Consider the following 13,849-nt stretch of genomic DNA (forward strand, 5'->3'; position numbering starts at 1 on the left):
CAAGATGGAATTTTTTTTTTTTCCAATTTAGTTTGCTTTGGTATAGACGTTTTTAATTCGGCGCTTTATCCGGATGTTTTTTTTAATAAACGTCACCTCATTCTTTTATCATGTGACTCTGGAAGGATTTCTAGTGCTGAAATGGGTGGTGATGGTGGGGGGATGCCTACACACAACGTTTTTCTCACCTAGGTCTATGGGGGAAGAAACACCACTATTTTTCCAGTTTGGTTCCATTGAATGTCCCCACACACATAGAGAATCTATTTTTTATAGCTGGGATCTGGTTGCTATGGACAACTGCTCCACTGTTCCTTTGCACAAGATTTAATATATCTCCCCTATAATAGTTGCAAACATAAAATTACATGTCTGTATTTTCATACGTATTTCAGTATGTCATTTGCCATGTACTTTGGGTCACATACAGCTGAAAACACATTGCAGACGGAGAACAGATTTTAGCTGGGAAAAAAATGTTCTGTTGTTTTCTTCAATACATACAGGGTGCCAGGGTCCATTTGTCTTCTAGTGTGCTAAAAACATATTTTATTCTGTGGTGTACCCCCGGGATGATGTTATATCGGAGGAGTGGACGGTCACCTGCCAGGTGTTGAAGTGTGACGCCCCTCCTGTGGTGGATGGCCGAGATACAGCCGGACCTTGTAGTGTTGTCTTGTGACACCAGTGCCTGGAGGGCACACAGGTGTGATGGCACGCCTGCTTTTAGTTTTGAAGGCTGGTTGTACCCTTTTCCCCTGTGGTCAGTGTCCTACCGGGTTGCTAACGGGCCTCTTGGGGTTATGTCACGGATGGCTAGAATGGTATAGTGAACTGCCACCCACAGAAAAAGGGAAATGTCCCAAGGTTGCGGTGTGTGCTGTATCAGTGGGTTGCGAATAATCACAGTCTTTTGAATATAGTTGAGCCGGTTTACTACTTGTAAATGTGCAGCAGGTAATACAGCTTCACATCTGTAGTAGAAGTGCGGTGTAGGATACAGTTGTGTTGGTTGAGTTGTGCAGAGTGATACAAGAAGCAGAGTAGCAGAGAGGAGGATGCTGTGAGTCTCAACCCATCTAGTACTGTGCTCTGTCGAGATGTTGGAGGATGACATAGAATGCTTAAAAGAAGAAGAACACTTATGCCCATGTATTGACCTTGAATTAGTCTTCACACCACCTCATGCCTACTAGACTCGGCTGAACCTTCCTAATGGGTGACACAGGCCCCATACCTTGTTACCTGGGTTAAGCGGAACGCTGAGGGTTCCCTGCTGACACCCGAGCTGTGAGTGTCAGAGTTCCTAGGCTTACTGCAACTTTGCTCTGTCCGGATCAGTTCCTAGCTCTTTTGCTCTTTAGTGGATACTGTACTGCACTGTAACTTCTCCTTGTCCTCGGCGTGGGTTGAGGTTGTCTCTGGCTTGTCCTCTCCTAAGAGGAGTTTAACAGTGCATAGTGTTGTATAGCGTTACTAGTAAAGAAGTTGTTAGCAGTGTACTGTCTTGCGTCCTTCGGGGTACTAGCTAAGACTGAACTGAGGTACGGGGACCTGGCAGAGGGCCAGGGCCCAGATAGGACCACTGTGGAGAGCTATCTAGCTTGCATTCTTCTTCCACAATGTCCAGAACAAAAGACCCTGCTCCTCCTCCATCCATGTGTCCTACTTCCTCCCACCATGTAAAGTGCGCTTTGAGTGGGTAAAAGAGTGCAATGGAAAAAGAAAGGAGGGAGATGATAGCAAAAAAGAAAACAAGACTCCTACTGGTCTACAGATTCAGGTGACAAACAGCAAAACAACAACCCTTTACAATCCTTCAGCTGTGCAGCTTCCATATACATCTATAATATAGTGTCATCTAGTGGCGAACTTTAGTACTTCTTCCATCACCATAACAGTACAATAAGTACAGACTTTTGTGAAGGGTGTATATATCTGTAACACCTGTGGTAGGACACCACAATTCTAGCAGTGCAGTATCAAAGAGGTGGGGGCTAGAATATCTGTGCGCTAGGCCTGCAGGGCCTCTCTCTTCTTCTTCCCTGCCTTTCTTCTTTGTCAGCATGTCCCTGGGTTGGATCCTCATCTTCTGCCTTTTTTTTATGACTGGTGAACGTCACACATAGGGACATAGGAGTTCACCAACCAAAGCAGAAAGCATGTTAAAAAAAAACCCAGCACAACACAGTGTAAATCCCACCTGAATTTATGCTGGATTTTTTGTTGTATTTTTTCATAATGCAACAAATAACGCATGTATTATGGAAATACTCCCCAGAACCTTGAGTTCCAGCTCCATGGAGGTGTATTCTGCCCTCCACCCATTCTGATAGGCCACTGGATGGGGGCAACTTGTCTAAACTGGGGCAAAGGACAGGGGAGCGGTTCCCATAGCAGCCAGATCCCAGCTTGTATACTTATAGGCAGCCATACATAACTACTCCTCTTTTCCTCCCATCAATGGAGCCAACCAAAGGCTAAAACAACGAGTAGCAGAACCCGAACTCTATTTCCCATGATTCCCAGCAATAGAAATGTATTCAGTGGGATCATGGGAGTTGTAGTGTTGCGGCTAATGTTGCTAGAGACTGAGATAGTCACTACCGGGTTCTACCGCTAGAGGGTCTGGAGCCGCACACACCGGTTGACGCTTCCGCTTCCGGTTAGGCGAGGAGGCTGCCGTTGTGACTCCCGGTGCCTTACTAACCCATTAGCCGCCGCTCCACAGCTCTATAGCGCCCCCTGTCTGTAGTCTCCGGAGTCTCCCCCGCCGCATCCGCCATGCTGTCCCTCCTGTCCCGGTTGTTGGATTGGTTCCGCTCTCTGTTCTGGAAGGAGGAGATGGAGCTGACGCTGGTCGGGCTGCAGCACTCGGGGAAGACCACGTTTGTCAATGTCATAGCGGTGAGAGGGGGGATGGGGCACAGCTGTATGTCATTGGCTGTCCTGCTGTGAAACTACAAGTCCCAGCATGCAGCTCACTACAGATCCCAGCATGTATTGGACTACAGATCCCAGCATTTAGGTCAGGACAGATCCCAGCAAGCAGCTCACTGCAGATCCCAGCAAGCAGCTCACTACAGATCCCAGCAAGCAACTCACTACAGATCCCAGCAAGCAGCTCACTACAGATCCCAGCAAGCAGCTCACTACAGATCCCAGCAAGCAGCTCACTACAGATCCCAGCAAGCAGCTCACTACAGATCCCAGCAAGCAGCTCACTACAGATCCCAGCAAGCAGCTCACTACAGATCCCAGCAAGCAGCTCACTACAGATCCCAGCAAGCAGCTCACTACAGATCCCAGCAAGCAGCTCACTACAGATCCCAGCATGTATTGGACTACAGATCCCAGCATTTAGGTCAGGACAGATCCCAGCAAGCAGCTCACTACAGATCCCAGCAAGCAACTCACTACAGATCCCAGCCCGCAGCTCACTACAGATCCCAGCCCGCAGCTCACTACAGATCCCAGCCCGCAGCTCTCTACAGATCCCAGCCCGCAGCTCTCTACAGATCCCAGCCCGCAGCTCACTACAGATCCCAGCCCGCAGCTCACTACAGATCCCAGCCCGCAGCTCACTACAGATCCCAGCCCGCAGCTCACTACAGATCCCAGCCCGCAGCTCACTACAGATCCCAGCCCGCAGCTCACTACAGATCCCAGCCCGCAGCTCTCTACAGATCCCAGCCCGCAGCTCACTACAGATCCCAGCAGACAGCTTACTACAGATCCCAGCAGACAGCTTACTACAGATCCCAGTATACAACTCACTACAGATCCCAGCCCTCAGCTCACCTCAGATCCCAGCCCTCAGCTCACCTCCGGATCCCAGCCCTCAGCTCACCTCCGGATCCCAGCCCTCAGCTCACCTCCGGATCCCAGCCCTCAGCTCACCTCAGATCCCAGCCCTCAGCTCACCTCGGATCCCAGCCCTCAGCTCACCTCAGATCCCAGCCCTCAGCTCACCTTTGATCCCAGCCCTCAGCTCACCTCAGATCCCAGCCCTCAGCTCACCTCAGATCCCAGCCCGCAGCTAACCACAGATCCCGGCACGCAGCTCACTACAGATCCTGGCACGCAGCGCACCTCAGATCCCAGCCCTCAGCTCACCTCAGAGCCCAGCCCTCACCTCAGATCCCAGGGTGCTCACCCAGGATCCCAGCCCGCAGCTCACCTCAGATCCCAGCATGCAGCTCACTACAGATCCTAGTATGCAACTCACCACAGATCCCAGCCCGCAGCTCGCTACAGATCCCAGCCCGCAGCTCGCCACAGATCCCAGCCCGCAGCTCGCCACAGATCCCAGCCCTCAGCTCACCACAGATCCCAGCAGACGGCTCACCACAGATCCCAGCAGACGGCTCACCACAGATCCCAGCCCTCAGCTCACCAGCGGTGAGAGGGGGGATGGGGCACAGCTGTATGTCATTGGCTGTCCTGCTGTGAAACTACAAGTCCCAGCATTCAGCTCACTACAGATCCCAGCATGTATTGGACTACAGATCCCAGCATTTAGGTCAGGACAGATCCCAGCAAGCAGCTCACTGCAGATCCCAGCAAGCAGCTCACTACAGATCCCAGCCCGCAGCTCACTACAGATCCCAGCCCGCAGCTCACTACAGATCCCAGCCCGCAGCTCACTACAGATCCCAGCCCGCAGCTCACTACAGATCCCAGCCCGCAGCTCACTACAGATCCCAGCCCGCAGCTCACTACAGATCCCAGCCCGCAGCTCACTACAGATCCCAGCCCGCAGCTCACTACAGATCCCAGCCCGCAGCTCACTACAGATCCCAGCCCGCAGCTCACTACAGATCCCAGCCCGCAGCTCACTACAGATCCCAGCCCGCAGCTCACTACAGATAACAGCCCGCAGCTCACTACAGATAACAGCCCGCAGCTCTCTACAGACCCCAGCCCGCAGCTCTCTACAGATCCCAGCAGACAGCTTACTACAGATCCCAGTGTACAACTCACTACAGATCCCAGCCCTCAGCTCACCTCAGATCCCAGCCCTCAGCTCACCTCAGATCCCAGCCCTCAGCTCACCTCAGATCCCAGCCCTCAGCTCACCTCAGATCCCAGCCCTCAGCTCACCTCAGATCCCAGCCCTCAGCTCACCTCAGATCCCAGCCCTCAGCTCACCTCACCTCAGATCCCAGCCCTCAGCTCACCTCAGATCCCAGCCCTCAGCTCACCTCAGATCCCAGCACGCAGCTCACCTCAGATCCCAGCCCGCAGCTCACCTCAGATCCCAGCCCGCAGCTCACCACAGATCCCAGCCCGCAGCTAACCACAGATCCCAGCCCGCAGCTAACCACAGATCCCGGCCCGCAGCTAACCACAGATCCCGGCCCGCAGCTAACCACAGATCCCGGCCCGCAGCTAACCACAGATCCCGGCCCGCAGCTAACCACAGATCCAGGCCCGCAGCTAACCACAGATCCCGGCCCGCAGCTAACCACAGATCCCGGCACGCAGCTCACTACAGATCCCGGCACGCAGCGCACCTCAGATCCCAGCCCTCAGCTCACCTCAGAGCCCAGCCCTCACCTCAGATCCCAGGGTGCTTACCCAGGATCCCAGCCCGCAGCTCACCTCAGATCCCAGCATGCAGCTCACTACAGATCCTAGTATGCAACTTACCACAGATCCCAGCCCGCAGCTCGCTACAGATCCCAGCCCGCAGCTCATCACAGATCCCGGCCCTCGGCTCGCCACAGATCCCGGCCCTCGGCTCGCCACAGATCCCGGCCCTCGGCTCGCCACAGATCCCGGCCCTCGGCTCGCCACAGATCCCGGCCCTCGGCTCGCCACAGATCCCGGCCCTCGGCTCGCCACAGATCCCGGCCCTCGGCTCGCCACAGATCCCGGCCCTCGGCTCGCCACAGATCCCGGCCCTCGGCTCGCCACAGATCCCGGCCCTCGGCTCGCCACAGATCCCGGCCCTCGGCTCGCCACAGATCCCGGCCCGCGGCTCGCCACAGATCCCGGCCCGCGGCTCGCCACAGATCCCGGCCCGCGGCTCGCCACAGATCCCGGCCCGCGGCTCGCCACAGATCCCGGCCCGCGGCTCGCCACAGATCCCGGCCCGCGGCTCGCCACAGATCCCGGCCCGCGGCTCGCCACAGATCCCGGCCCGCGGCTCGCCACAGATCCCTTCCACAGATCCCAGCCCGCAGCTCGCCACAGATCCCAGCCCGCAGCTCGCCACAGATCCCAGCCCGCAGTGGGTCTAAGACTGATCCTACGCTAATTGTTTAGACCCATTATACCAATTGATACTACACATGCGGGCAGCAGTCTGTACCTTGCATCATTTTTACAGTATTGCGTCTTGTGTCTCCCAGTCAGGTCAGTTCAGTGAGGACATGATACCGACCGTCGGATTCAATATGAGGAAAGTGACAAAAGGAAATGTCACCATTAAGGTGAGAACACACAGAAGTGGTAGATGGGGCCATCAGTTTTCTGTCTTTATGTAACATAGAGCACCAACCCTTCTTTATGACCCCCCCCATGCTATGCTGTGCTGCAGTATCTAAGGTGTTAAACATCTGGAATGGATTTATCTCCAGTTCTAGCTGATCTAGTCGGAGCCAGGCCGTCAGTGACCACCAAGCTGCCCTCAATGAAGGCCCTACATCAAAGCTTCTGAGCCTGTGCAACCTCCCCAGGCATTATAGTATATTAAGGTGGTTAGACTACCCTGGCACCAGGATGTAGTTTAATAACAGGATACAGTATTCCCCATTATGTACTGAAACAGAACACCACTACACTGTGGACTTGTCTGTGTTGCTTTCTGTGTACTTGCATCTATCTTCCCTCTTGTGGTCATAGACTTTATCCTTATCTTTTCAGATTTGGGATATTGGGGGACAGCCTCGGTTTCGCAGCATGTGGGAGCGGTACTGTCGCGGTGTCAATGCCATAGTGTAAGTTATCATCTGTATTTAAGTTAAAGGTAATCAATCAGCACACTTGTGCTGATTGGGTTCCCAGAATGGCTGCCCGCACCTCGCAGCCAGCTCTCCTGTGGTGTCGGGGGATCCAGGCCCTGTAGGCTTCATGTGCGGTAAAATGCATTTTAATCCTGTGCGTGAGGCAGGGGAGAGCCGTGAATTAGTCATCTGGGCTGTGACTAGTTACCGCGCTCTGTCCTGTCAGCGCCCTCCGAAGGGTGATTAACAGGCAAGGAGGCCATTCAGCTGATGTGCTGATTGGTTCTCTTTAAAGAATCTTTCCTGCACTGCCTGTAATAGGAGACAGAATCAGGATGGGGCACGTATTAGACTGTGCTAGGCACTCCGCAGTTTTAAATGTGGGATCTCTTAACACCTCCTAGCACTGTGCAATACAAGTGGTTCCAAGTACTTTAAGTGTATGACACAGTGATGGCGCAGACTCAGGAGTGGTGCCATCAGCTGTAACATACATTCATTTTGCTGATAGGCGCTTGTTTCCTGGCGTACACAGCCACATAATGTGCCATGTAAAAGGACCCTGAGTGAAGAGTGTTTGTTACATTTAATGTTTATATAAGGAAGCTCCTGTGTACAAAGGGTTATTACGGATTAGAAATTGCAGTGTGTACAGAGCCTTACCAAACTAACCCCTGTCACCTTCTTTCTCTACAGTTACATGGTGGATGCAGCCGACAACGAGAAAATAGAAGCGTCTCGTAATGAACTGCACAACCTGCTGGATAAACCACAGTTACAGGGTATACCGGTGTGTGTCCAACAGCCCGATCCATACCTGACCACATGGTTTCCTCACCAGCCACTCGTGACAGGCCTTCTATAATTAAAAATTTCAGCACCTCAGTGAAACGTATTATGCTTTTTAACGTCCAAAGGCTCCCTGCACAATACCGCATTGTGCTTGCAGACTGCAAAACCATGGATCTGTTGTCCTTAGTCGGACTGCAATCCACAAAATTGGTGAGGTAGCTCTGCTAATACGGACCCTATACTTGTCACTGCTAAAGGTTTGTTCCAGTTTTTGCTATACAATCCCATGTGATATAAACACATAGGCAACAGACATCTGTCATGAGCAGATAATTGGTTTCATTGTATCAGTGCAGGTGGTTTAGCTCACAGAATTATATAGACTAGGAACAATTGTAACAACTTCTCATTTGTGAGAAACATTTGGTCTGTAAAGGTTCTGTCTCTGGGTGTTAAAAGTATTAAAAAAATGCAGAATTTTATACGTTGATTAACCTTTTACTGATGGCCATAGTTGGGCTAATGTCTCAATAACCGTATTGGCTATTGGTGTTCTACTCATTTGTACGACTAACAACCCTTTTTTATAAAGTCGCCCCATTGGATGGTGGGCTTGTCTATTTTTTAGTACTTTTACTCCCTCCCCCACAAAGTCAGAATATTTAGTCATGCAATAGCTTCAGAATAATGTAGGACAGGGGTACATAACTTGCGACCCTCCAGCTGTTGTAAAACTACAATTCCTTTCATGCCTGAACACACTTTGACTATCCAGGCAAGATTGGACTAGTTTGCCACTAGTTGGAGGGCTGCAGGTTGTTGACCCCTGATATAGAGATATGTGCAGCACGGCATTAGATCTTCTGTAATGTAACTAACAATCTCATTTTTTTTTATATCTGTTTGCAGGTTCTGGTTTTGGGCAATAAACGAGACCTCCCAAGTGCACTGGATGAGCGGCAGCTGATCGAGAAAATGTAATCATAAAACTTCATAGCGCAGACAATATGGTAGACAACTGAGTGCTAAGATATTCCCCAATGTCTTCCTATTACCAGGATCACTGGGATCTGACTATCACCTACCAGGCTCTCATAACACGACTTGCATTCTGCTAATGGATCCTGCACATATTATCCACTGTAGGGAGGGCAGAGAGAATGCCGACACTACAGTCATCACCTTCACTACTTGATATGTCTTAATATGTTGACCTTTTTGCTAGATAGATGTATGCATCTATCTTATAGTCTGCTAGTCTACCTAGCTTGATATGGATGATAATAGGAAACAGTAGATTTTTACTTGCACAGCAAATTGAGAATACCTAGACTACATGGCTAGAGCCTTTTTAAGGATTATGTTACATATGTTAAATACTTGCCTATGCCACCCCAATGCTTTTATGCCGAGGGTCCCACAGCTGCCAACAGTCTCTGTTCTTCAAGCTGCAGCAATGACATCTCTGACTTATCATTGCTGCAGTAGAAACTGGTTGGGGGGACTCAGGGCAAGTGTGTCAGGGTATTGGTTAGGTATGTACTGTATAGTCATTTTTATTTAGACATTTGTGATCAGTTGCAGATTTTGCAGCAGACACTCTGCCAGGTCGTCTCTGACAGGGCAGCAGTAAAAAAAAAAAAAATTATCTTTAATCCTCAGTTCTTAGCTCCTGACATTGGGGCGGAGCTACAGTCTCTCCCCTGTCCCCAGCCAATCAGGCTTCATTGGCAACCTGTATTGGCACACAAAATTACTGACCATATGCTTACCAAAATCCTGTGTGTAAATCCAGCCTGATATTTTACCTTTTTGTTTATACCAAAAGTTGACGACATTTTACTTTGAGGTCACTGACCATTGCCTTTTCTACACAGGCACTTGGCGATGATCCAAGACAGGGAAATCTGCTGCTATTCTATCTCTTGCAAAGAGAAAGATAATATAGGTAAGATTGGGAGGGGGGCTGAGTTTGCCACACACTCTGCAGTACTGAATATTAGTGCTATAGACTCTGACCTCTTGACTGTCTTTCCTCTCAGATATCACCCTACAGTGGCTGATCCAGCACTCCAAGTCACGCCGTAGCTAAGAGAACTTTTGTCATATTAACTGCTGCTCTATATTATGGAACGTGCCCTTCCTGCCCTGCTCCGAGGACATGCTCTCTATCTCCCTGCCCTGTGCCTGGGGACATATGTTCTTTACACTATGTGGAAGCAGAGGGCACACTGTAATGCCTATCTACTTGGGGACGTACTGCTGCTCTTCACCCAGAGTTGTGTCTTTTATTCCTGTTCAACCTTGGCATACAGACTTTACCCACCTCACATTCTATCCGTCCTGATGAATATATTCTTCTTTCCATGATATTGATGCATCTATCTACTATGGAGCCAGCCCCTACCTTCATATCTCTTTTCTCGCAAAGAAAGCCCACCTACAGCTGACTCCAAGAATAGTATTTCTTAGGAGGTCTTGTCAGGGGCTTCAGGCTTCCCTAAGGCTCATTGTTCACGATTTCTGCCCTCTCCTCCTATCAGAACCAAGGGTTGCCTTGCCCCCTCCACACACAAATGTGCCTTCATGTCAGTTCTTTACACCATACTCTTTCTTCAAAGATGTCTTGTTGCTGCTTCCATCTCCATCATTAACCCTCAATCCTTGGACTACTACTTCCAGAGCTGACCTAAGAAGTAGGAACCATCCATAAGTGTCTGGATTCTCATGGTTTCATCCAAAGTTGAAGATGTCTATTTGATGTAAAGATGCCAAAGCAGAATGGGGAGCAGGGTGGACGCCTGGAACCAGGAGCCTCAAGTTCTTACAACAATCAAATTGTCCATGACATGATATGAAAGACTTTGTGGAGCGTGAGGATTAATATCACTAAAGATAATGTGAACGGTTGTCAATCTTTTCTGTGCCAGGAGCCAGTGTAAGAATCAGCAGCACAGTCAGTCACCTTCTGTTCCGGCCATCCACCTTCAGACTGGTTGCAGAGCAGCGTGTTCCGCCCAGAGCATTACATACCCCTTAGTCTACAGACCATTTAGGATCGGGAGATAGAAGCTTTGAACTATAGAAAATTCTTCTTGATGTCTTTCCACTCGGTACTGAAGAGGGGCTGCATCTCCTCAACCGGAGCCCTGATCTTCCATTCCCATCCCAATAGCTATTTTCCCACCCTGTGCAAGCCTGCGGTACGTTTCCCTCCCCCCAACATTGCGATACTGTAGCTGCTGCATACACAGATGGAGCATTTGCTTTAGTTTCCTCTACTTTTGCTGCTATTCATCTTTTCTTTTGGCCTTTTTCTTGTGCCTGAGTAAGATCTCCACAGAACCAGGATGTTGTAACTTTCAGAGTTTCTAAAGTCAAGTTAGTAATTGCACGCCATCAAATACTGTCACTGGTAACGGGGCTTTTAATCCACAGCTATAGGTACAGATTGAACAATTTTCAAGTCTGGCTAAGTCTGCAAATGCTTTCCTGTAATGATCTTCAGTTACATCATTTCTGTACTACTCTCAGCTGGGGCTGCGTTCAGGTATCTTCCGGTTAGCTCTTAAGGTGCCCATACACATTCAATAACTGTCAGCCAAACGGTTGTTCTTCTGAAAGTTATCTTTCCTGGCCTCCCCATTTACATGAATTTTTGACACAGCCAGAATGCTAAGCAACAGCCAGACTGCTTTGGCATCAACTTATACTTCCCAGAACAATAGGGCTAGGCTGCAGAAAATCAGCACGCCCAACCCTTCTCTCCACCAACATCATTTGTTTATTTATTGTTTATTTATGTATTAGTATAATGTGTACGGGCATCTTTACACAGCGTGACAGCCTACAGTAACTTCAGAACTTCAGCATCTTTACAGTTAATGGAGAGGAGGATAGATAAATATGTTTTTTTTTTGTTTTTTTTTACTGTACATTGGTGTGCAGTAAAATTCTGTAGGAAACAGGTATAAAAAAATTGTGCAATAGCTATTACCCTCCTTATTCCATTGGAGTTTAGATGATATCCTACGCATTTTACAATGCAGTACATCCAGGAAATACTGGAACCCTCGATTTAAAGGGTAGTCAGCAGACTTGTGATTGTAGCTCTCTATGTGATAGGAGTAGAGACATGGTTTAGCAGATCACCCAGACCTTGACTGATCAAAACATTTCAAAAAATTTCTCTATGACCTGACCAAATTTTTAAGTAATTACAAAATGTTCTCTCCTGTGACTATTACTAAATACATTGACTTCCCTCTTTGTTTTCTTAGCCAACATTCTTGCTTCACCAGTTACTAGCAAAATTCTGGAATGCGACACAAGGCTTTGCCTGGTGTCTGAAGCTGCATTCACGCAAAGCGATTATCATTTAGATTTAAATGATATAATGATTTTTTGCATGATAATTGTAATAAGGCCCAAAGCATCAGGAGGGTGCAAGCAGGTCAGGTCTTTTAAGTCAGCGCTTCTCAAACTTTTTCAACTGGAGCCTCACCCAACAGACCAAGGCAATGCCTGGGCCTCACCAGACTGACCAAGAGGGCGCCTGCAGAATTACATACACGCAGCGGTTGTTCAGATACAAACCCCTGACCTGTCGCTATGACATGTCAGAAGTTTGTTTAAATGATAGGTATGCTTTAAATACTATAGTTTCTCTTTGATGAAAAAAAAAAAAAGCTGACACCGCCCGGACATCTAACTTACTAGTTATCTTCTTTGACAAATGCAGGGGATGGCTATTGCAGTAAGATATAGAGGGGCATTATTACATCTCCCCTCTGTAGGAAGTCTGGGCCCTGCTACCTCTGTATAACCTCAGCATCCCCTTCATATGGAATCACTTCCATCTGGTGCCTTATTTTCTGCCTCTTGAGTCTCATTTGCCAACAATTCTAAAGTCCCCGATCAGTTATAGCGATTGAACCTTCTTACACACTGTTCTTTGTCCCTTAAAACTGGCTAGGCCCAGTGTCTATGAAATTAACAGTTCTGCAAGCCATGGGGAGTTGTCCGTTACATATAATATCTGGGATACAAGGACGGTTATCAGCAGAATGATCACATGATAAACCATTGTACAGTAAAAAGTTCAGTAGTACTCAGTGTTTTCTGCCTGCCATCACCGAATGGCAACATTCTCCCTTACAACCAAAGGCAGAAAACCTGATCTAATGCTCACAGCTGAGGGTTTGTTACAGCTGTATCCAGTGTATACCACTGGCAAATTGTGAGGATCTTTTATTTTCATACAATGCTTAAAGGTAAATTTTCAGCAGGTTAGAAGTATCTAACCAGCTGATATGTCCCTATAATGTACAGGGAGCTGAGGATGATTCTTACCTTGATCCTAAGCGTCGTTTTGGGGAACTTTGTAGCTTATTCGATATGTAAATGGGGCTGTTTGGTGCACTGAAGGCGGGCATACCACTCTTAGTGCACCGATCCGCCACCAGCCATCCTGCTTTTCTAATGAATATTGGGGCAGTGTTCTGCAGCGATGAAAGCTGGAGTGAGGTCGCTGCAGAGCATCACCCCAATATTCATTAGAAGGGTTGGGCCAGCATCTAACCTGCTAAGAGTTTCCCTTTAAGCTTGAATCTGGGCCCTGAACCCTTCTATCTTCAGTCACATATGGCCGTCTTGGTTCTGTGGATATCATCTCCTGCATGTACTATCTTTTTATGCCAATCTTGTAAATACATGGAAATTGATTTTTAGTGAATGCCGCCCCTCCCCGCACTTCCCATGACTGCTAACACTGAGGGGGTTTTCTAAGCTATTTTAACTGTACAGCACTTTTATTTTTAAATGGAAAAGCTTTGTGTGTTTTATTTATGGCTAAGATGATGATATAAAATCCATTTTTCAGCTGGGAGTCTGCACACTGGTGAGTCGTAGATATAAATAAACTGGTAGACGACACCTAGCGTGCGCCTTGTTCTTCCTGTGGAAGTTGATGAATAGAGCCATGCTGGCCATACACTGTGTATTCAACAGACCGTGTTCCTCTTTTCTCATGATTGGTAGGGGTCCCAGAAGTCAGGCCCATACCGGTCGTCTTGTTAACCTGTATTGATTGGTTGGAGATAACTTTG

General features: G+C 48.7%; 1 protein-coding gene across 1 annotated transcript; it reads left to right on the forward strand.

Moving 5' to 3' along the window:
• The first annotated feature begins 2,639 nt into the window (after nucleotides 1-2,639).
• Nucleotides 2,640-13,310, forward strand: ARL8B (ARF like GTPase 8B). The gene is made up of 7 exons (XM_069966640.1): nucleotides 2,640-2,907; nucleotides 6,357-6,437; nucleotides 6,871-6,944; nucleotides 7,647-7,740; nucleotides 8,652-8,719; nucleotides 9,620-9,690; nucleotides 9,785-13,310. Exons 1-7 carry the CDS (start codon nucleotides 2,785-2,787, stop codon nucleotides 9,832-9,834), a joined length of 561 nt encoding a protein of 186 aa, XP_069822741.1. The 5' UTR covers nucleotides 2,640-2,784; the 3' UTR covers nucleotides 9,835-13,310.
• Nucleotides 13,311-13,849: the final 539 nt, after the last annotated feature.

The sequence above is a fragment of the Dendropsophus ebraccatus genome, chromosome 4 (assembly GCF_027789765.1).
Source record: "Dendropsophus ebraccatus isolate aDenEbr1 chromosome 4, aDenEbr1.pat, whole genome shotgun sequence".
Taxonomy (NCBI): domain Eukaryota; kingdom Metazoa; phylum Chordata; class Amphibia; order Anura; family Hylidae; genus Dendropsophus; species Dendropsophus ebraccatus.

Bases quoted from the DNA above. Each gene is read 5' to 3' on its own strand.
- ARL8B (XM_069966640.1), top strand. From the start codon at position 2,785: ATGCTGTCCCTCCTGTCCCGGTTGTTGGATTGGTTCCGCTCTCTGTTC. The intron at 6,438-6,870 runs GTGAGAACACAC...TTATCTTTTCAG, and splicing joins AAGGAAATGTCACCATTAAG to ATTTGGGATATTGGGGGACA. The intron at 6,945-7,646 runs GTAAGTTATCAT...CTTTCTCTACAG, and splicing joins CGCGGTGTCAATGCCATAGT to TTACATGGTGGATGCAGCCG.